The following is a 23,652-nucleotide window of genomic DNA, read 5'->3' as shown; positions in this document are numbered from 1 at the left end:
ACATTCGCAGCATGATGGCTCACCTGCAACAAGGTGGCCACCCCTTCTAGAGCCTTCGGCTCTGCTTCTACGGTGTCAACGTAACGCACAAAGAGAAAGCTAAGTTCCTCCCAGAAGTCTGCCAGAAGTCTGAGGAAGACTTCCTCATTTGATGTGTCGCCATCGTGTAAGCCTGCCCTCTTTTCCCAGGAGACGAGCATTTCGGTGACCAATAGAAAGAGAGGACCATTCTGTAGGGAGGTGCTTCCAAGAGCACTGTCCAATAGTGGGAGGAGCTACAGGGAGAGACAAGACAAATCAATATTTTTTGCACGTTTGAGCTGCTTTTCAAAGCATTTCAAAATGCCTAGTCAAAACAATCTACATCAAGCCAGTAGCCACAACTCTTTATTTTGGTATTAATAGAATCAATATACTTTTTTTTTAGTTTTTAGTTGTTTTTCATTCAAGCATATACATCAGCTTAAAAAAATGAAATGGCACATGTACCATATTCAAATTGTAAGATATTCAAACCCCCATTTTATTGATACACAATTTCCCCCTTAAACAGTAATTTCTTCTAATGATGAGCACATACAGTACTGTACGTATTTGGCCTCACCTGCTTGGAAATGAGCATGGTCCGTATTTTCTCCTGCTCCTCCTCCTTGTCTGTGTTGTGCAGTACACAGTACCTCAGACACTCTATGGTCGCACTCACTATTGCTGCACTTTCTGATGGACTGGCCACTGCACGCTCACTAGACAGACTGACAAACAAACACACAGTTATGCAATGGATGGCATTGCAGTCGTGCTCAAATCAAATCACGATACCTGATACAAATGAAATATGCCTCATCACTGTAAATATCACACCACCATTGATACAAAAATGTAAATATTGGTAGTGAAGATGTTAACTGTCTAGCCAACATGTTGTTGCTTTGCTATGCTGTCTGTAAATAACAAGTACTTTACCAACTATGTTTCAGCAAAAGATTTTTTGTTGAATAACATTAATACATTTTATAAGTAACAGTTGTATAATCACAATATTACATGATGAGACACAGTGTAGTTTATTGGCATTACTTCAGTGACGCAAATGGAACTCTGTGCAAGTGCCTCATTCCATATGGCAGTTCTCTCTTTCTCAGTTCACACCCAAAGACATAATTCAATTCAAAAGGAAAAGCTTAGTGTTCCCCATTAAAAAAGATTGGATTGCAGATAGATTTTATAATAAAAGCACACAAACCACAATATATACTCTACCATACAGTCAGGCACATCAGTTTATTATTGCTGTGCAATAAGCCAATGTGTATTAGAGTAAATAACTAAATATACATTTATTGCACAAGCATAAGTGTTTGATTATGTTGGCAATGGTTGACATAATCAATCTACTTAAGGGATGATGATTGCATTAGGTTATTTTACTCTTTCAGGTTCTAAAAACATGGTCCTATTGTGCACACACATACACAGCACAAACAGCAAAACATATACATTTACCCTTGTATGAGTGCGGTGAAGAAGGTGGTATAGAAGTCTATAGCCGGCTCAGTGACCTCTTCGGGCAGTTTGCTGATGAGAGGCATCAGGTTGGGGTGGAGAGCTGTAGCCATGCCCTTCCCACCCTCCTTCAGAAGACTCCAGAGTTTAGGTAAAAAACCCTTCCTGGCATTAACATGTGTCCAGCACACCTAGAACAGAAACAAGTATACACATTACACACCATAAAAAGGTGCATCAACAACAATAAATTACAACATCAACGTGTTCACTTCAAACAAGACAAGACAAAACAAACAAAGTACTCAGTGAGTGCTTACTGGGACAGTAGAGACAATGTGAAGCACTGACTCCCAGATTGGAGGCAGTGCTATGGGGTCTGTGTCGTCAATACTGAGGAGGACAGCAGGACAGGCTCGTGCCGCTTCAGCCTGAACCAGTCCCGGCGCGTACTGGCACAGAGCTGACACCACCTCGAAAAATGCCCCGCGCACCTGCCAAAGAACAAATTGTTTATTTTTTTTGTTTTTTTACAGAGAGTCATCTGGCAGGAGTCAAGCAAAGTCTCAGGCAAAATGTGTTAGAGCCAGTGTATTAACAACTGCAACATCAATGGTGAAACTTTAGCTCATTTGCATCAAGGGCAAGCTGCTCAACACCCATATGTTTTACCTGGGGCGTCTTGTGTTTGCCATACTTCCAGAACTTCCCTTGACTGATCAAGTTTGCCAGTCTCTCTTCCAAGGCCTGTCTGTCTGTTTGGGACAGCAAGGACAACAGTCTCTTCACGCCGAGCAAAGCGCTGGTCAGCATGCGGAGATACTTAGCCTCTCTCTCCTCCTCTGGCACACCCCTGGAGAAAAGAGGAAACAAATATAGTCTAGCTTAGGGAAGCAAAGGGCACAACAGCCAATGAAACAAACCAACATGACTGTGCCAGCACACTTTATGGCATTCTCACCAAAGTTTCATGACAATCTGCATATCTGCGTGTTATTAAGTTATTTTGGTGATACCGAGTGTCCTCTCACAGATCATATTGATACAGATGGAATGAACATAACCGATTCTCTGGAATAACAAAGGAGATCCAAGGCACTCTGTTTCAGTGAAGCCTTTATAGTAATGGCATCAGCTAGGCAAAAAATGTTAAAAAACTACCAACGTGTTTCGGCTGTCAAGCCTTCATCAGGGTCCAATGTCCATTGGACCTTTTTTGCCTAGCTGATGCCATTACTATAAAGGCTTTTTATACTTCACTGAAACAGAGCGCATTGATCTGTCGAACCTTCACCAACACACGGACGACGCAGCCCTTCCTCTTCTTTGTATTCATAACCAATTCTCTGCCTATTGGCAATACTCAAATGACACCAGGTCAGCAGTAGCGGGACACCCTGGATGGGTAGGCCATTTGCTTGGCTGATTGGTCCGGGGTGCATCTATCAGGGTTCGAACCCACTTATGACAGTGCACGTGCCTTGTGCCTCAGTCAATGTGGAATGTTCTATAGAATTGTACCACCCTCCTCAAGCACCTAAACATGACGCTAAAGGGAATTGAGGCCGTCAGACAGTGATGCCTAGCTGCAATGCTGGGCACTCGCTCACGTGGCAAAATATGATGCTTTTTGGGGTGGATAATGTGTTACAATGGGAAGGAATATTCCATTTAATAAAACTCAGTGGGATCTGTAAAAATGTAGCTCGTCTTACAGAGGCTGAGAAAGACTGTGGCTGCGACTGTGGCTCAAGAGGTAGAGCAGGTCGTCCAATGATCCAAGGGTCGGCGGTTCGAATCCTGGCTCCTCCTGTCTACATGTCGAAGTGTCCTTGGGCAAGACACTGAACCCCAAATTGCTCCCGATGTGCTGGTTGGTACCTTGCATGGCTTCCGCCGCAATCGGTGTATGAATGTGTGTGTGAATGGGTGAATGTAATGCACAATCTATGTAAAGCGCCTTGGATAAAGGCGCTATATAAATGCACCATTTACCATTTTACTTACCAAATTGTTGTATCCTAAACAGCCCTTCTCTGAATTCAAATCAACAGAGAATTACAATAGAACTTCTACTTTTACTTTCATCCTTTTCGTTTCGTTTTCCCTTCAGGGGTCATCACAGCGAATCATCTGCCTCCTCTTCTCTCACACCAACTAACTTCATGTCCTCTTGGCTGGTGCCTTGCGCCTCTTTCAGACGGTGACGGTCTCCAGATAAAACGGCAAAGTCCTGTTGCGTTCTCATTTTTTATTGACCCTTTACACGAGAACGCACACTTTATGAAAACGCCAAATAGACCAGTCACCCACGTACAAGAAGAAGAACCAGGTAGCTCCCCCTTCACGCAACCCTATCAGGGTTTTGAATGACACTTCCAGAACACAACGTGGTTGTGGCCGTCGCTCGCTGCCTGCTTTCTACTAACGCATCAAGGTGACAGACAGGCTGACAGGCAGCACAGCGCATGCAGGCAGACTGGCAGAGCGCGCCACGGGATGGTTATATATTTTATAATACATTAGGCTACATACAGTAAACGCTGCCGCCTATCACAAGGCATTTTATTTACATCATGGTTTTACATTCACCATCGCTGATGAGCATCGCTTTGTAGGCGAGGAGGGAGGCTTGTTCAGGAACTCCATTATATCATATATGGCTCTGCATCAATGTAATAAACATATGCGCTGTGAGCCAACGTGAGCCATGATGTCATAAGTTTTGCGGATTCACCGTTTTGCCCGTTTACATGGAGAGGGGAGAAAACGGATTTCCACTCTGGAGGGTGTTTTCACTTTGTTGCGTTTTCACCTCCTGAAAACACCGTTCTCGTTTAAAGGGACACCAGCAAACGATACTTTATTTTGCCGATTTCTATGAACACCGTTCTCATGTAAAGACCACCTTGGTCGGGTGCGTCTCTCAGGGTTCGAACCCACTTATGGCAGTGCACGTGCCTTGTGCCTGAGGCATCTATTTCAGTCAATGTGGGATGTTCTATAGAAGTGTACTGACCTCCTCTGTCACTCCAGACTTCCTCATAACACAGTTCCACTCTCAGTCAGCACCCTATCATATGCTTTCTCCAGATCTACAAAAACACAATGCAGCCTCCTCTGACCTCCTCTGATAACATCCTCAAAGCAAATATTGCATCTGTAGTACTCTTCCTTGGCATGAATAGAACATGTAATAAACTAAACCGTAGTTAAATTCTCATTTGGACAATCAATTATACTGAAGGCTGGGAAAAAAATATCTACGTTCAAATTCATCATGGACAAACAAGCAAGAAAAACATCAACTTACTGAGGATCACTCAGAGAGTCTGCAGTCTCCTTTAACAAAGTGTCTTGAAGCACCTGGAACATAACAGCAAGAAACAACATAGAGATGTTATACTCTTAGTAGTAGAAGTATTTATTTACTGATGGATCCTCATATAATTGTGTGCTAGACGGATTATCTGGTCAGCTACCAGTATGTCCCAGCTAGGGATGGCCCACTCCTATCTGGGACAACTACCAGTATGTCCCAGCTAGGGATGGCCCACCCCTATCTGGGACAATAACCATCCGGGATGGGTCATTAATACGTCATCATATTGGTATCAGCCTAAAAATGCAATATCAGTATCAAACAGATATCAAAATAATATATTTTCTTTTTTGCCTGAAAAAGCCTTTTGTGATGATGAAGGCTGCAGATCAGCGTTTCGTTTTCTGGGGAAGCTGGAACATTTTTTTTAATAAAAATACTACATTCAAGCCGTTTATGTTGGGATATGGGCCAACATTTCAATAATGGTGCATGCCTAGTTTTGGAATAAAGAGGCCTTTTTAAATTCAGTGTAAATATGCCTTTTTCAGAATGGACAAAATGATGATTCTTTTTTTTTATAATACAGAATGAGATCATATCAACAGCGGTTTATATCGGTTATTTGCCATAACACCAATTAATTATATCGGATATTGATATCCACCAGAAATGTCATATCGCCCATTCCTAGTCCCAGCACATGCAATTTTAAGTATATTCAAGGTTACGAGGTACCCTGACAGTGCGTTTTAACAGCGGGCGATAGACAGAAGAATTTTCCGGAAGTGCATTATTTGTCTATGGGAACCGGCGACTACCGCCGATAGCAGGCGAATGGCCGATAGTCGAAAAGTGGGCGGAGGAACATCGCCCGATAAGATAAAAATAATTCATCTTTTCGCCGGCTTTAGCGGGCGATTAGGCGATGTGTCGCCCGATGCTCACCCTCTGTTAAAACGCACTGTGAGGTTCACTCAGTATTCAAGGGTTCCAGTGCCTGAATAAATCCTGTTTAAACCACTGACATGCTTGGCATCACTGCCACCATTCACTTACATTAAGGATCTCGTCCCGGCAGAAGCTGAAGGCCTCGCTCTGTTTGCTTGGAGGGAATGCAGCTTGGAAGACCTGGCAGGCAGCGGAGGCTGCTGGGCCGTAGGTGTCGCACTGGGCCAGCACCCAGTGGCCCATAATGCCCTTGAGAAAGGGAGCCAGGCTGCGGCGAACTTTCAGCACCAGCTGCTCAAATGCCTGGTGACTCGCCTCCCGTACACGTCGATCATGGTCCTGATGGGAAGACATAAGACCGTTTAACACAGGCGCGTAGCGTGGATCAAATGATTGACTGGGCAAATTAGCATCGTGGGGGGGTCTTTTGTTGTTTTTCTTGTTTTTTTGCCCCTCTCTTCGAACTTAGACTGGGCCAGCTCTAAACTGACTGGGCCACGGCCCGCGTGGCCCAATGGACCCTAAGCCGGTGGTTTAACGCAATGTTTATTAAATTCACCGAAAGTGATTGTAGCCATGTTATTTAGTGTGTGCTTTTTACCATATACAGTAGGTGCTACATTTTCTTGCTTGCTTTTAGTATGTAACTCATCTATGATGAGTCTGACACATCTTATCTGGTCTATTTCATCAAATTATTTAATTGTTGTCAGCGACTATCTTACCACTGATATTTTGCAGTATATCCTCGGCCAGTATGGGAGGACACCTTTGACGACCTCTGCATCTCTTTCCTGACACATGGTACCAAACTCCTGAACAGCCTACAGAAACCAGACAGGTTATATTAATGCAACGGAGTAGAAATGGAGTGCACAACTTTTACCAAATGGACCATACCTGGCCTGTATGGTTATCATCATGGGGGGTGTGTGTGTGTGTGTGCTGTGTGTGTGTGTGGTTCTATCATGATGCCATCAAATCCATATACGGTCCACAGAGGAAAAACATGTGAAGTAGTTGAGTTCAGTTTACCTTCAGTCTGGTGACGGCGTCCCTCTTTGTGAGCTTCCTAAGGACCAGACGGAACTCAGCATCTACCAGGTTGTCTATCTCCTCTGCGCCGTGGACCGCAGGGACATAGCCCGGCTCTGTGGTGACCGAGGAGCCGAAGCCAACGAACCCCGGCACCACGCCGGTCTCCCGGGCCAGCAGATCAGCCGCCCGACCGCTGCTAGACGGCTGGAAGTAACGGACATATATGTTGTGATATTGTTGTTGTCGAGTAATACTTGAAGTTGAATACACGCAGCCCTTGCTGTCAAAAAGTTACTACCACACGCATAAGCTACAACTAGCTTGAATGGCTACTTTACTGTATGTCTAACTCACTCACTCACTTACCCGGACATTTCCCTTCGTTCGCTGTTTATTCTTGCCCCCCATGAGATACTTTTAATTCATCCGTTAGTTGGATATCTAAAAACGTAAAGAAATAAGTAGAAGTTGTAACATACAGTATGGTTCCTCCTACAACCATAAACACATTTACTGTAAAGTTGCACTTTATTCGTTACAACTTCCGGTTTACAATCTCCAAAATAAACGTCTCAAAGCCCCAGAGCCCATTGTACCTATGAATTGTACACGTCGATTATGCTTTCATTTTGACATATGCGTGAATACATGAATCTAGTTCCGTTAGGTCACTTCCGCGGTTGCGATTTCTTCTTCGTTGTGACTTTTGCAGAAGAAAAGAGCGTTGCTGTCACCTATGGTTGCTGTCCTCAATTTACACCTACCACATCAATATTGCAGTTTCCCCAAAGTTTTACATTGTAATTATAAAGGTGCTCAATATGTTATGGAGGTTATTTAAAAGGGTAAAAAAGTGTTTGAAATAATTTGTCGTAGCCTACTTACTCACATGAATATAAGTGGCTACCTTGGCATTAATCTTGTCACCAAATTAAGACAAAAAATTACCACCGCTGAAATGCCCTTGAACAAGGCATCAACCACTACGATGAAATGTGTTCTATGAGCAGGGCCTGGCTGGAAACAAGTTCTTGAGCTTAGCCCAGATACCCTGGGTAAATATAGATTTCATTTCATTTCATTTCACAAAAAAAAATGTTTTTATATAGAAACAAAGCTTGCTTTCCGGGCATCCTGTAAAAAGTAAATTATTGTTGAAGCCACTTTTCTCTCTGTCTTAGACTATGGGGACATTATTTACACTAGGATTGCTGCTCCATCCATTTTAAAGCACCTCGGCACGGTGTACCATTCTGCCCTAATTGGGTCACTGGTGACAGTTATGGTAATGTACCCATCATTGTACACTCTATGGGAATGCAGGCTTATCCTCTCCGAGATGCGTGATAAGCACTGGTATTTATTTATTTTCAAAGCCATCTCAGGAATGGTCCCCCCTTACATTTACAACAAATTAAAAGGCAACATTAAAAAACTACAATAAAAACATTAAACATCCTCCTTCACCACATCCTATTTTGTCACTATTTCACCTACGGTTCAAGCCTGTACATTGTGATGAAGTCGGTTCCTGTGTAGGACACATTATTATCTGGTTGAACCACAAGGGCATGATAGCTTACAATTACCGTACATCATCCACATCTCACCCAATAATTTCCAACCTCACCATTAGTCTCAATAACAACAGCCTAATAGGACGAATGACCCTGCTGGCTTGAAATGTCCCACTCAGCAGCTTAGAAAGTGTACCTTGTCACCATTCATAAGCTAAAGAGACAACTGACTGCTTGCTTGAACCAGTCCACTCAGGAGTTCTGAAGCCACATTGTACCAACAATCATCTAAGGTTAATGACACCTGGCATTTCTGCCTGGAAATGGTCCACTCAGCAGTCAGCACATCAGAACATCAGAAACCACATTGCCTCAGCAAACAGGCTCAACTATGTGATAAACCAGCTAGGAACCATGGATTATCCAGTGAGTCATGTAATGGATATTATTTATACTTTAGTGTCTGATCCTCTGATGGCATCCTTTCTCTCTCACCAAGGCCACTTCCACTCAGATTGTGTAACCGCCTTCATGGACTGATTATGTACAGTAAGCCCTGACTGACCACATATCTTTTTAGTGTAGTGGTCTGCAGGCAACAAATTCACAGCACCAGGGTTTCACAGTTCTATGGGTTTTCACCTTTGGTCAGTGTCAATATGACATATTGTCAATGTCAAAACGTTTTTGTATCAGGCTATAAGCATCAATGTACTGTAGATTGTCTATCTACTTCCAAATCTAATCAATCATACTGTATTATGTACAGTTACTTGTTAGCATGGATTAATTGTCATTTAATGTAAGTCACAAACAGTAGTATTTCTGGCCTAATGTAATGAGTTAAATATTCCATTATCTAACTCACGTTTTAGTTGTATTTGTAGCCAATTACTTATGTAGTTTTGCAGAATATTAGTAGGCCTATAATATAGTTTAGTCATATTAGTAATAATTGTCTCCACCAGGCCGAAGGCATGGGGAGAGAGTATGTTTTGCACTCCGTCCGTGTGTCCGTCCTTCCGTCCTTCCGTCCGTCTGTGAACAGCTAATCTCCGGCACCGTTAACCCGGTCGATGCCAAACTTTGCACACACACTCCCTGGATGCCAACGATGAACCTCTGCCCCGCATTTTCCAGAACGGCCTGTTATAGCGCCACCATGAGGCAGCTTTTCACATTTTTTACCTAAAACTGCACCGATCTGCGTGAAACGTTGCATGCACACTCCCTAGAGGCCAAGGACAAACCTTTGACCTGCATTTTCCGCATCTGCCTTTTATAGCGCCACCAGGAGGCCGACTTTTGTAAAACACATCTTTTGATATTACTCCTCCAGATTCTGTCCAAAAATCTCACAAATCGTTACACAGTATCTCTATGGTCATGTGATCAAGTCGGATCTGTCCAATATTTCATATTCCATCCTAATTGGCTATAATTGGCTTTTACAGTTTGCAAGATTGCCCCGTTTTGAACAAAAGCCTCAAATCAGGAACGCAGCATGCAATTTACGTGAAATCTTTCACACATTTTCTTACTAGGCTGAGGAATATATCCCACCCTTTTCACATTGGCCTGTTATAGCGCCACCAACAGGTGGATTTTTGCAAAACACATTTTTGGAACAAAATGCCTCAAATCATCCAATTGCCATCAAAGGCAAACATGTATTACTCCTAAACATTTTGCCAAACATCTCACACAGTCCTATCCTCCTGGTGGAGACCTGTGCCCAGAAGGGCACTTTTTCTAGTTATATTCTAAATCTATCCAATACACTGACTCACAGGCTTAATTCCCATATTGAAGCAGTTTGTTATATTGTATTACTCTTGACCTATACTATTAGGAGTATCTGGGTACCAGAGACCAGTTCTTTACTCAATGGCACTGGCCTTGAGCAATGAGTTTTTTGGGGTGGAGGGAATCCCACTTGAACATGCAAACTCCACATAAAGTCCCAAAGACAGTTTTGGACTCAGGACTTTAGTCTACTGATCTTGCTCTTGTAAATAAGCAAAAGGAAAATAATTACTTGATCTCAATACAACTTTATAACACTGGCACACGAACAAGAGTGAACAAATGTTTTATTATAAAGTCAATGATTATTTTTTTTTACATAAATTACAAATGTACATCTTAATTGTTGATAATGATGTACGATACATTTTCTGTAGTTTATACGTATATTGCTTCATTTAAAACATCTCTCCTACATTCTGAGTTCTGTTGCATGGCGTTATTTTTTATTTGTTTCACAATCGTCAGTTGAGGGAATGGATACTTATGTAATTAGTAAACTTCCATTTCAGCATTAACCGCCTGAGTTTACAGACAACACAAATGGTTGAACCTTTCTACAATTAAACCACCTGCAATAATCACCCAGTCACCTGGAGTACATGCAGTCCCAACGTAGCCTGATGGTCCACCTGAATAAATGTGTTAGTAAAGGAACACAATTGAGCCTTTGCTCATCTTCACCGTCTTACTTCAACGCATACACCAAACTGAGACTGAAAGTTTTATCACATACTGCATCACTAGTACTGAAAATAATCACTCTTAATGTAAAAAAATTATAATACAATTAAGAGACATACCACATATAGTATATCTACTTGCTACTCTTGAGCAAAATGACTATGGGAGTTGCTCCTGAATTTAGGCATCCATCAGTGGTTCCTCAACTACAGAGCAGTAGTTCTGAACTGCTTTCACTTCTTGTTCTTACTGTACTTGATGTAACAAATACAGAATCTAATGAAAGAAGAAAATAGAGGAAAAACGAGTTGGTTGTGATAACTAGACAACTCTGTGCTTAACCAAATTACAATTACAACCAGATGCACAAGCAACTCGATCAGGGGTAATTTGGACTGTACAGAATAGCAATGTTACTTCTGTAAGGCAAAGCAATTTCACATTTTATTAAATTATGCCACACAAATGATCCTGAGTGCTGCTCTCAAACAGTTTCACCTTGTCAGTCCTAGTGAAAATCACACTCGAGTCTGTATATTCATACTGAAAAATGAATCATGAATATTGGTCTAACATCTAACCCATCAAAATGAAGGCAATTACAATAAACTCTCAGACTTGGCCAAACACTTCTAAAATAGAACAAGCGTTAAAAAGAAATGGAGAAGGAAGGAAGGACAGGGTAGTTTAGAACTACAAAATTACATAATTTAGAACTTCGGCAGTGCCCCTCAAAACATTGTTTGGCTGTTCTTGCACATAATGTACTGTACGAGATGTTCTGACTAGCTGAATAAAGTTTGGACAGTGTGACTGATCGGTCAGACATTCAAGGTGGGCGTAATATATTTAGTTTTGTTTCCGCATTCTGCCAGCAATGAAAGCACCAATAGTTGAGACGTTGGCCGATTAGGTTATGCACTAGTCACGAGTCAACCTGGAGGAAGGTGCCAACCGTTTGTAATCCCTCTCTAAGTGACCTTGCATAAACACAACCTGTTTCACGAAATGGCAAAATGGCAAAACCGAAGTGACATCCAGGTATTAAAACCACCGGTACCAACACTGACTGTACACTAAAGTAGTTTCCCTGATGGCAAAGGCTAAATGTAAAAGTAAAAAAATAACAATAAAATAAATCATCTGTTCATAATTTGGACTTCAAATTTATTTTAGCAGTTACCCATGTATACAAAATAAGTATGAGTAGACTGTTTTGGATAAATCTGTTAAATTACAGCCTTTCTACACAAATACAATTTCTGAGCTGCCATTACAGCTTTCAAAAACCTTTCAAACCGGTCTTCATAAGAAGACTCTGTGCTGCTCGTTTCATGTGGATGTTAACACTGAAGCCAAAGGGTTGGAGAAAAGGGGGTCCTGGAGTCCCAGACCCCCTTTCTCTCCCCTGCACCCCACACGGCCCCTCTGATCCCTAAGCCTTGTCCCAGGTCAGCCCAATGTAATGTCAGCTCCTGGCATCGTGGTATAACGGGGGTCCAGTTTGGGCACATAGCCTTTAAAATCCCTAGAAGCCTGGGTTCCAAATACGTCCAGCACCTTCCGGTTCATCATAGCAAACCTAGACACAGGAAAGGGATAGAGATTCCATCGTCATATTTTTGTCAACTACTGTAATAATATTATTATTCATAAGGCGCCTTTCAGAGCACTCAAGGTTTCCGTACAACAAGTTAAAAACAGTTAATACAGAACAGTTAAAAGCAAAAAAGTATAGTACAGCTTGCAGCAGATAGACACAAAGGTCAGCCATATGCCTGCCTAAACTGGTGGGTTTGGAATATGGTGTCCTTGTTTCTAATATCAGGGGGAGGTCATTCCAGAGGTGAGGGGCAGAGCGGCTGAAAGCTCTTGACCCCATGGTGGACAGACGAAGGTCAGAAGGACTTTCAGTTTGATGGAGGAGGCAGACCTGAGAGACCAGGTGGGAAATGGGAATGTCGACGTGAACAAGGTCAGACAGGTATGGGGGGGAGAGGTTATGAATGGCCTTGAATGTATGCAGGAGGATCTTATAATCAATACGGAATTTGATGGGAAGCCAGTGGAGTTGGTGTAAAACAGGGGTAATGAGACTGATGACAGGGGTTCTGGTGATGATACAGGCTGGCAGCAGCGTGTATATTAATTGTGATATATTATGGATATAGCTTTATACTTTCTCCCACAGTCTACTGTAAATCAAAAGGACAAATTAAATTTGCTTGGTGGCGTTTCAAATGATCTACCATGTTTGACATCAGCAATTCAGCATACCTGATCACTACACTGATATGCTGGCATAATATATTCATTTTTCAGTTTATCCACTTGTCTTTCTCTATATACTCTTCTACATTCACCAACTCACCACTAAAAAGAAAGAAATGCGAGGGATACCTGGATTGAAACCCAGATCTCCAACGTGGGAAACCAAACATTTCACACTCACACATACAAAATAATATACAAAGTGCATATTAACATACCTGCCCTGGGTTAATCGCAGGAGGAACTTCCAATACGATGGTCTAAGGTTCTGCACTTCCATCACGGCCTGTGAGTTGGTGCGAGTAAAATCAGGAAGGGAAATGAACACCAGGCACCTCACTAATGCTGCTACGTTAGTCTACACTGTTCAACCAGTTACCATTCAAGAGTCCTGTTCTATTTTGAAACCATATTTGGCATGTAAAAATGAAACCATATTTGGCATGTAAAATCATATACATGGATGACGAATTTTGGAACAATCCTTAAAAAAAATCAATTTACATGTATTTAACCAGCATAGTCACCACTCATGGGAGTGCCAACATTAGTAGGGTCCATCCTGCAAACTGACATTATGTAACTATAACATTATGAGATACATTTTGTGCAAAGTTGACAATTTGGGCTGAGGGTTATCCAAGAGGATAGGTAAATGGTTAGGGTTCATCTTCTGGGTTGCCTGATTGTGCTTCATGAAAATCTGCTTATTTGATTTTGAGATATCTTGTGAGAGGATAAAAAAAAGATTCAGTATGGGTCATCCTCCTAGGAGCATAACAATGAACAGCAAATTCCATGGCAATCCAGCTGTAATTTAATTTTCAATTTTGTCCTGACTCCTGAGCATGAAACAATATCATTATACATGTGTGCTTTTATTACTTACAGCCTGAAAGCAAATGGCAGTGGAGACGGCATATATGAAGGTATCGGCATGAGGAAAGTAGGGGAAGTGGCCAGCCTCAATACCCTTGAAGTACATGGTCTATAGAGGGACAAACATCAAACACATCATTAAATACCCTTGAAGTACATGGTCTATAGAGGGACAAACATCAAACACATCATTAAATACCCTTGAAGTACATGGTCTATAGAGGGACAAACATCAAACACATCATTAAATACCCTTGAAGTACATGGTCTATAGAGGGACAAACATCAAACACATCATTAACCCATTTTGACCTGAGATCAGATTCTAAAAATGTCTTCTACATCCTGACAGTTTTCTGAAAAAGCTATGTTTCTATGTCATTCGTCGTTCTTCGATTTTCAAAAATAGCAGACCTACAAGCTCTATATCACCTCGATACCACCCTGATACCGGACATTCATTAGGTAATATTGAAAAGGTCTCCTCCAAGGAGGCCATGTCTTCACATCACAGACTGCCTGGAGATGTGTCATTGTTATAGTAATGGGATCATAGCTGCTTTGTGTGTGTAAAGTTATAAGGTGTAGTTTTTCACGGTCAACTCAAATGCTACTGAAAGAACAGTTTATCCTATTGTGCAATTAGATGACAGCCAAAATCAAATATCTTTCTCATATCCTACTTGGTTGCACACTAAATCAGGTGCACTGAAAATCGCAACCCTCCGTCTCTCTATAAAAATGAAAACTTAAACAGTGTGTTAAAAACAACCCCTACAATTGGCTTCTCTAAAATTGTCAACTGTTAATATTACTCTGTCGCCACCTCCGGGTACACTGCACTAAAATCCTCAGTGTTCATTTATCCATATTTAGAGTGTGTATGCTAAATTGTAACCAAATGGACTGACGGCACACTGCACTGTTGTGTTAATATATCCATTATTAACTCGAGAATGGAATTTGATGTCTATTGTCTAACTACCGGTAACTAATAATTTTCCAAGGATAAATGTCATCATGCAAGTGTTAAACTGCCCATTTGTACAGGATATGAAATAGTCAAATTTAAACAAAATTTGTGACATTTTCCAGGAAGAGGAAGATTGTTTTTTTTTATTTTTTTTTTACAGTTTTGGTAAATTACCATGCAATTCTACACTCATCAGCAGCTTCTCAACAGCATGATATGCGCTTGCTGTGGATAGCGGCTAGTGCTGCAAATGAATATTCCATATTTGAAGGAATATTCGAATATAAAAAAATAAAGAATAATCTATAAAAAAATAAAAATGCTGTGTTCTCGCGAGACTCTGGACCAAGTAACGTTAATTGGCGGCTTGTCTCGCAAGATCACAGAACCCACAGAGGCAGAAGTCTCCCCTAAAGCTTTACTTAATCGTATGACGGTGCCGTGTGTAAACGAGAGCCGAGTTAAAAGTCCACAATGCGTCGTTGAAGCAACGCGTTGTGAGCTTGTAGATTATATACATGCATACACCAGCATACAATGAAGAATAAATCAGCTGCCTCGCACTGCTGTGCCTGCCTGTTAACACAGATTTTACACTGACAACAGAGTGCCACGGTCAGTGCACCGCCACCCAAACACAGTTGCCTCCGGAGCATAGAGTTATAAGCCTTGGAGTCACTAGGCTTTACTAGGCTTTTGACTTTAACTTGCTCGGTATTAGAAAGCACACAATGTTACAAATGATAACAGGTCAAGCTGAAACTGTGATTCATCTGGTCGTGAAGGCACTCAAGGCAGACAGTTTACAGTGAGACTTGACCGAAAACGCTATGTAAAAACAATGCAAGCTTGTCTCTCGCGTTAAAGCTCCCTCTGTGACACATTTATCCTGTAGCCTACCTTAATTTGATTTAAACCAAAAACAAATGCATTGCTTTGATTATTTCCCGTTTCATGTCGAGGTAAGAACTTCTATCACAGCAGGCTCAGCACGATGTGCACATCGTTGGAGCGATGCGTCTCTGTTCCCCAGATAAGTCCCGGGCTTGTATCTAAACTAAATCATTATATAAAAATTAGGCTATTAAGATATTTATGAATCATTTGATCTCGCAAGAGAGCGCATTTCTCAGCACCAACCGCGGCCGATACAGGACCGGTGCATATAGAGAAATAAAGAGAAAGTTTTACTGCAAATTAGGCTGCAATATTTTATATTAGAATTATATACATTCAACATTCGAATGATTCGAACCCACGTGGTGTTTTAAAAGGAATATTCGAATTTAATTCTTGCAGCACTAATAGCGGCTGATATTTCTGTCATGTCTGTAACAGAAACAATGCACCCACAAAACGTATGCAAAGCATTCCCTTACCTCCACCAGCTTGGAGAAGAGGTACATAGATATTGATGTGCTTTTGTAGAAGAACATTGATGTGCCAGCCAGGAATCCTTTAGGAGGGATTAAGTAAGAGGGAAAGGAAAAGAGAAATAAATACTCAAGTTCAATATGTGCTTTGCATATATAAAATCCAAGATGTCTGATTTATTTCAGTAGATACAGTGAAGATTTTTGCACAGCATCATTTTAAGTGTACACACCCTTGATAAGTCTGACTCTTGGTCTTGAAGAAAAGAAAATGCATTTAATTGGACAGTTAATGATGCTGTGACTTACCAGCTATGATTGCATGGAGCTCATCGTCAATGTTACGCATCCAACGCAACAAGCAGCTCGTTCCCTGAGTTAAAAGAGAATTGAATTGAAGACCAACTCTCTCGCACACACACACAATACAAGTGTTGAAAGTGATTGCCCGAAATTACATTTGTGATGATTTGATTGGCTGAGCACGGAATGTGATGTGTGATGATGTATGATGATATGAGCACCCCTCACTTCACACAAGTGTGATTTAGTTTGACATAATTCAATAATGTCCAATCTATGTTATATACAGTAGGCTAACATTTGGGTGAAAGCAGACCATTTGTGAATAATGCATAATTTTCAGCTTAAAGAAAGAATATAACACAATATGTTGCATTCAGGTTTCTTGTGTATGAAATGTGCAGTAAGTTCTCCACACCGTTATCATAATTGTGTTTGAATATTCTCTGTACAGTAGATACCATTATTTTAAAAGTGATAAAAACGTACCTTATATATACTGACAAAAGAACCCAGGAAGGCCCCGAGCTGGAAGTTCTCCTTGTTGTAGAAGAGCGAGGGCAGGCGCGAGGGCTTGGTAAACACCTGCCTGAAGGCGGAGGGGACTTTGAGGCAGCATTGGATCAGGTAGCCCACACTGAACATCCTGACAAAACCCTAGACATGATAAATGAAATAAAATATACAAATAATTTATGTTTACAGTTGCATTTAGATGATTTATAAAGTATGTGAGTGTGTAAGTAGGGTTGGGTGCCCTGCAACCCTCACTTCACCATGACTGCAGTGGGAGTTGAGCCTGTGACCTTAGCGTATTAGGACAGTGTATCTACAATAAATACTGAGTTCAAACTGCACTGAAAAATGTTGCATCAATCATGGCATCAGTAAGGAATGCTCTTACTTTGACACAGTAGGTGATGCAGTTGTCCTGGTAATGTTTACAACATCTATGTCTGGGCCCTCGCTTGCATCTGGATTAAAGAAAAATAACAAATAAAATAAGTTTACAACTGTGCACATCATGTTTCCATGTAATTGGTTATGTGTGATTAAGAGACACAAGGAAACACATGGAAATTATATCAGTGTATGATAATTTAATGAAAACATAGTTTACATAAGCTCAATTGTGTTACTGTACACTGTGCTTGTGACTATTGTGAGTGCATAGTCTACATAATGAAGTCCATGATGAGGTCTAAAAGGTGTGTAGTCCCTCACATTGATTCTAGCAGGCCTCTAGTAAGGGCAAGCAGATCTTTCCTATTGGAGCCAGGGCGTTCTTGTGCCTCTCGTGATATCTCTGATATCTCAGTCTCTATAGCAGAAATCCTCTCTGAGGGCATGTGGTGACTTTGTTCTGGTGTGATGGAGTGACTAGGAATCTCTTCCTTCCCAACGATGAACCTGATGGAATAAATACATTAATAAAAAGACAGTATGTTAGCTCTCTATCTACAATGAGATGTTATCAACAAACTTTACATAAACCACAGTGATTCTCTCTTGTGCGGTGTTCCAGAATTCAATTAGGTTTCTTTGTATCCAATTTAGATTTTAGGAATTAGGTCAATGCAACTAAACATGGAAGATAAAACCAGCTGCAATCTGGGAACCTGGGTAGAAGATAAAAGCCACTGGTTTAAAAATCAATTACTGACTTACTTTAACGCAGAAAATGCAAAGCCGTTGAGACCATCTTTACACCTGGAAAGACAAAAATCCAATACAAGCATTAAATGGCAGCTGTTGCTTCAAGGCTTTTGATAAACCTAACCAAACAATTCACCAGAAAGCATCAGTCCTCTCATTGTCCCACTTACCTGAAAAAGAACATGTAGAGTGATGCCGTTGTGCAGAACAAGAGCACCTGAAGAGGACAAATAGCAAATAGCATCAGACACAACAGGTGCAATACACTCTGAAGGTACTTGGTTCAAGTCCCTCTTCATTACACCGTAAGAATGATACAATCTGATGTCTAGAATACATCAACTATTTAAGTTGCAATTATTTCAATTCGCTCTGGATAAGTGCTACTGTACTAAAACTAAACTTACACTGACATTTAAAAGCTTGATGCTTCTTCAAACTTTGTGTTCTTTTTCCAAAATTACTGTTTTTGGCAGTGCTGTGTGTACTTGTCTAGTAGGTCTACTCTAACACTCTCATTGCTATATTCTGCAAGAGACCGGAGACCATGTGCGCTTTATAGGTGAATTGTATTTGTTTCATGTTGAGCTGTTTCTGCACCAAGAGCCAAATCAAATTCCATATAAATTGCCAACTGCCAAGACAAATTCCTTCTAGCCAAGAACCAAAAGAAATTGCTTCTTGGCAAGTGCCAAGACAACTTCTTTGTGTTAAAAGGGATAGTTCACAATTTTTTAACTTAAGTTGTATTAAATACTTGCCATAAATATAGTGGTTGCAACTGTATTCATTGATTGCCAGAGTCCCGTGGTGGGAGTTCTGCTCTGGTTTTGGTGAATAGTTGTGGGGGGCACTGGGGCACACTTCTATTTTGATCTGAGACTGTACAATAGGCCCCCACCACCTTACCTCTCCATGTTTGAGGGGGTTGATGAGGCCTCGCGTCACTGCCATGCGGAACAATGTCTCAGTGGCCTGTCAGCAAGATTGCAAATGCATATTTACACAGGAAATGGGTCTATTAAAAATTAAGACCACCACATAGATTTGCTTTGCAATAGGAGAAGGAGACCTCTCTAAAACAACCAATAAAAGTTTAGATAAAAGTCTGGGGGTGAAGGTCATTTCTATGGCAATTGGTAGATCAGAACAAAGAGCGGTTCTTACCAGGTTTGTCATGTATATTGTCAGTAGTCCTCTCCTGAAAGTTGGAGAACAGAGACAGTGTTAAACTGATATATAGGGGCTCAACCAGTCAATGTGCAGGCAACATAATGGGCTTGATTCCCACCTCAGGACGTCCGACCTATGTTGCAGCCCTCAATTTCCTGTCTCTGCTAGATTGATGTAGTCTGTCTGGACTTTATCCAGGAATATGCAACTTGGGCATTAGCCAGATTACTAATTCACATCCATATTGCAGCAAAAATAATAATAATAATAATAATAATAATAATAATAAAGCTGTCAGTTCTAAATTAGCTTGTGATGAATAGCCTGCATTTTGCATTGTGTGTGTGTGACTGCTTTTCTGTAACTCAAATAAATTATCTATGAGACAGATATAACATTTCAAGACAACAGGCATTGCCATTTAATAGCATAAACTGAAGTATGTGCAATCAATTTACTTTTTATAGATTGCACAAGAAGATGACAAGGATGGACATGGAGAGAACAAAGACAAGAACCTCTTACCTGCTCTTGCGTTCAATGAGGATGGAGATATAGGAGGCAGGCAGAGCCGCACCAAACCCAGCAGACCACGGTAAGAAACCGCCAAGCATCTTCCTGAGTGGGGAAAAATATCATTTGATTTAATAAGAAAGAATACATTAAATCATTATAGCCCATGAAAGTCCATTTTTAGTAATCTTTCGCAACAAGAAAAACCAAGCGTCATCAATGAATAAACATTATTCTTTTAAATGTTTTTTGTGGCTTTGCCTTTATTTTATATTTTTTATGGAGGGACAGACAGTAGGCGGACAGGAAATGGGGAGAGAGATATGGGGGTGACATGCAGTAAAGGCCATCGGGATCGGGAGTCGAGCCCACGGCACACTGCCAGACTGGATTACCAGCCAAGGATTACCAGCCAAGCCAATAAACATTATTCTTATTGCATATAAAAGTCCATGTAGTATCTGTGGACAACAGATAAACAGCTCTTTCGCAAGAAAAACAAGAGTCATTGACAGGCCTTGAATGGGTCACTGATTGTGTATGTGTCAGTGTGCAGAAGTGTGTGTGTGTGTGTGTGTGTGTGTGTGTGTGTGTGTGTGTGTGTGTGTGTGTGTGTGTGTGTGTGTGTGTGTGTGTGTGTGTGTGCGCGTGCGTGCGTGCGTGCAATTGGGAACATACAGTAGGAGCTCCATACCTGACAATGCAGAAGAAAAATATATAGAGTCCTCCATTGGCAGTGAGGAATGAAGTAGACTGTAAGATCTCAGGGAGAAGCCTCTTCAAATAGTACTCCTTTTTCCTTCTCCTTAAGATGGCTGCAATCTGTAAAGCACAAACAACAGTCCCACAGTTACTAGCTCATTGGAATCTAATCAGGACATCTAGCAGCAGTTGACATCTAGCAGCAGTTGCATCATTGTGATGTGATGTTTTTATTATTTGAGCAGTTGAACTATGACACCTGTGAATTGAGCAATTTTATTACATGAAGCACAGAGGCAAGACACATCTCAGGAGTACGAAGAGCAAGGCTGTCTATACAGAAAACAAAACAAAACAGTCTCCCCATGACCTCTCACATACATAAATAAGTGGGCATGGTGTCATGAAGTCATGTAAGTGCAAATAAGCATCTAAATATGTGACATATACAAATAAATATTATTCTACAACCCAATTACATTCTATGTTGGGACCTTAAGTTTGACCACTTAACAGTGAATTACTGACTGTACAACCTCACAAGTGAGCTTGAAGCTAGTACAATGTCCATCAAGGCAGTTACCTCGCCTGCAACTCTGGAAGTTCTGTGTGTTACTGGGTTTAGACAATCCAGCCACACAGTGGTGATTTGAAGCCTTTTGTAATCATGTACACTTGTCATGTCAGGCGCTTCTCGTTCTCACTATCTTTCACTCGTTGTGATTATTATTAGTCAATTTTCAACAACAAATGGCAACTGCAGTGCCATTGTGACGTGTTCCTAAAGTTAGCTCATGAATCGTAGCGTATTGACATTGCTAAAGCGGTGCATCTATAATATCTAGGGGACATTCTGAAGGTCTGCAGTCAATGCAATAACATACTCGTATATGCATGAACTTGAGCCCTCATATATGCTGTCTGACAGCTCACTGCCATGTTCACTATACTTGGTTAGCCTGCGTTAGCTTTAGTGGCTCGTAAGCCCAGTGTCTGAGGTCAAAGCGGGGGACTTACCAAATACAGGGGCGCGTATATCTTAAAGGAGACCTCTAGAGCCCCTCTCGTCACTTCTAGAGTCGACTGGATACACGACGGGTTCCAGGTATGTCCTATCTCGTAGCAGCTGTGCGGTATCTTGCTGAGGGCAGCCATGTCTGTCGCCACTAGTAGTAGTCGTGGTGATCAGATCAGGCGATCCGCTCCCCAACCCAAGCTGTGCGTCGTGCGCGCGCCGTCGCACCGGGGACGCGGATCGCTTAATCGCTACAGCCCCTCGTGTGTTCCCCTGCCTGTCCACCAGATGTCCTCAGTTCTCACTGTGTTCCCATGGTGTTCCCCAGGGTTAGGGCCAGAAAGGTCAGGGTAGATATGTTTTCGCCTCTCTCTCTCTCTCTCTCTCTCTCTCTCTCTCTCTCTCTCTCTCTCTCTCTCTCTCTTGAACTCAGCAGGCTCTTTCTGCCTTGTTTATGTTGAATTTGCTAAAACATCATTTTTGGGCGAAAGAAAACTAAAAACAAGCATGATATGCCCAGTCATCATGCTGCACCTGTGATGTTCCTTTTTACTGACACCAAGTTCAAAATAAGAATTGAATGCACAGAATATCAATACGAAGCAACTGAAAAACACGTTATTTCAATGATGGAGAGAAAGGATTTTTGTCCAACAACGAAACGGCAACCAATGGGTGCGAAGAGTGGCACAACCAGGGGCGGGACTTGACAAAGGGTGGCTAGAGCTGAATGTAATGGACAATAAAAGTCCCACAGGAGCGAGCAGGGTATGCCTCGGGTATTGTGTTTTTCTAAAGGTGGTTTTAGCCAGTGGTGGAAAAAGTACTTGCATGTTTTACTTAAGTAAAAGTATCAATAATGCAATGTAGAAATACTCTGTCCTTGAAGTCCTTCGGACTAAGACTTGGAGTCGTTGTGGGGACTAGTTTCACATTCATTTGAAAGTTCTGGCAGAAAACGTGTATTTAGTAAAAGATATCTCCACTTATTCTCTCTGATGAGGGGTATTTAGAATAGACCTACATGAAATGTACGTATGTAAGCTCTTAGACATTCTAGGGCTATTAACCATATTGGAAAAGGTGATTATTAGGAAAGCCAGACAATAATGCCAGACAATATTGTTGGCTGCTAGGAGCGTCACAGAAAAAGTGAAACCAAGAGTCACTAAATGTTATGCATTTGCCGGAAAGATTTATTACTTGTCCCGGACAACAGGACAAGCCTTAATGTCAAGCCCTGACTGATTGTAGTGGAGTAAAAGTGCAATATTTGCCTCTGAGATGTATGCTTGCTGTCTAACAATTGCCACACACTGCTGCTGTCCATGACTGATTAAAGATCATATGTATTCTGATTTCTTTACTTTCTTAACTTTGGTCCAGTGAAGCCAACCTCCTGGAGGTCCCCAAGGCCAAGTACCATACCTGGGGAGACAGGGCTTTCTCTGTTGCCCCCCCTCTGGAATGCACTCCCCAAACCACCCCTCTCTAACCACCCCTCCCTCCTCTCCTTCAAAACGTCACTCAAAACCCAACTTTTCAAGCCTTTCCCAGCTGAGGTCTGGTTACGATGCTTATGTTATGTCTTTTTAATCTAGCACTTAATTATCTTATATTGTTTCCTTCCTTTTGGGTGGGTACTTAGAAAAGTGCTATATAAGTCTGACCTATTATTATTATTATTATTATTATTATTATTATTATTATTAATAATATTATTCATATTTTTATTATTATTACTTGCACAAGCAGAGCCAATCAGGGACCAATACCAGCGATCAGCTGGGTATGTATGTCGGTACATTCTACCAGCCAATGTAGTCCAGTACCTAGCCTGTAGACCTGCTCGCAATTTGGTGTTGGGGGAATTTCTCACTTGAACTGAGTCAATGGGTCCCTAGACATGAAAAGTCAACGAGGTGCTTGTCCGCCATAGTGGTGGATTTGGCGCAATGGCCACATCAAATATG

At 41.4% G+C, this 23,652-nt stretch overlaps 2 protein-coding genes across 3 annotated transcripts in view; both read right to left on the bottom strand.

The window, feature by feature from the left end:
* ltn1 (listerin E3 ubiquitin protein ligase 1) overlaps window positions 1-7,427 on the bottom strand; it is a 30,630-nt gene extending 23,203 nt beyond the window's left edge. The window contains exons 1-11 of one of the 2 annotated variants that reach the window (XM_079508188.1): window positions 7,411-7,427; window positions 7,181-7,255; window positions 6,812-7,018; window positions 6,502-6,600; window positions 5,885-6,115; window positions 4,817-4,869; window positions 2,176-2,356; window positions 1,824-1,997; window positions 1,504-1,694; window positions 605-752; window positions 24-275 (exon numbers count right to left, since the gene is read on the bottom strand). In XM_079508188.1, the coding sequence (XP_079364314.1) occupies window positions 24-275; window positions 605-752; window positions 1,504-1,694; window positions 1,824-1,997; window positions 2,176-2,356; window positions 4,817-4,869; window positions 5,885-6,115; window positions 6,502-6,600; window positions 6,812-7,018; window positions 7,181-7,222 (1,578 nt within the window). In that variant the 5' untranslated portion in view covers window positions 7,223-7,255; window positions 7,411-7,427. The other variant, XM_079508187.1, reaches the window with a different exon arrangement.
* Window positions 7,428-10,392: 2,965 nt separating this feature from the next.
* On the bottom strand, window positions 10,393-21,937 carry tmem135 (transmembrane protein 135). Its single transcript, XM_079507733.1, has 15 exons — window positions 21,682-21,937; window positions 20,657-20,784; window positions 19,975-20,067; window positions 19,444-19,477; window positions 19,186-19,251; window positions 18,447-18,493; window positions 18,289-18,330; window positions 17,845-18,030; window positions 17,525-17,594; window positions 17,110-17,277; window positions 16,627-16,690; window positions 16,324-16,400; window positions 13,982-14,080; window positions 13,311-13,378; window positions 10,393-12,403 (listed from the first exon to the last, which is right to left on the bottom strand). Exons 1-15 carry the CDS (start codon window positions 21,817-21,819, stop codon window positions 12,274-12,276), a joined length of 1,410 nt encoding a protein of 469 aa, XP_079363859.1. The 5' UTR covers window positions 21,820-21,937; the 3' UTR covers window positions 10,393-12,273.
* Window positions 21,938-23,652: the final 1,715 nt, after the last annotated feature.

Source organism: Electrona antarctica (assembly GCF_951216825.1).
Source record: "Electrona antarctica genome assembly, chromosome: 8".
Lineage (NCBI taxonomy): Eukaryota > Metazoa > Chordata > Actinopteri > Myctophiformes > Myctophidae > Electrona > Electrona antarctica.
This window is presented reverse-complemented; position numbering and strand designations above follow the sequence as displayed.

Bases quoted from the DNA above. Each gene is read 5' to 3' on its own strand.
- tmem135 (XM_079507733.1), bottom strand. From the start codon at position 21,819: ATGGCTGCCCTCAGCAAGATACCGCACAGCTGCTACGAGATAGGACAT. The intron at 18,494-19,185 runs GTAAGGTGGTGG...TGTCCTCTTCAG, and splicing joins ACCCCCTCAAACATGGAGAG to GTGCTCTTGTTCTGCACAAC. The intron at 14,081-16,323 runs GTAAGGGAATGC...GTCCCTCTATAG, and splicing joins TCTTCTCCAAGCTGGTGGAG to ACCATGTACTTCAAGGGTAT.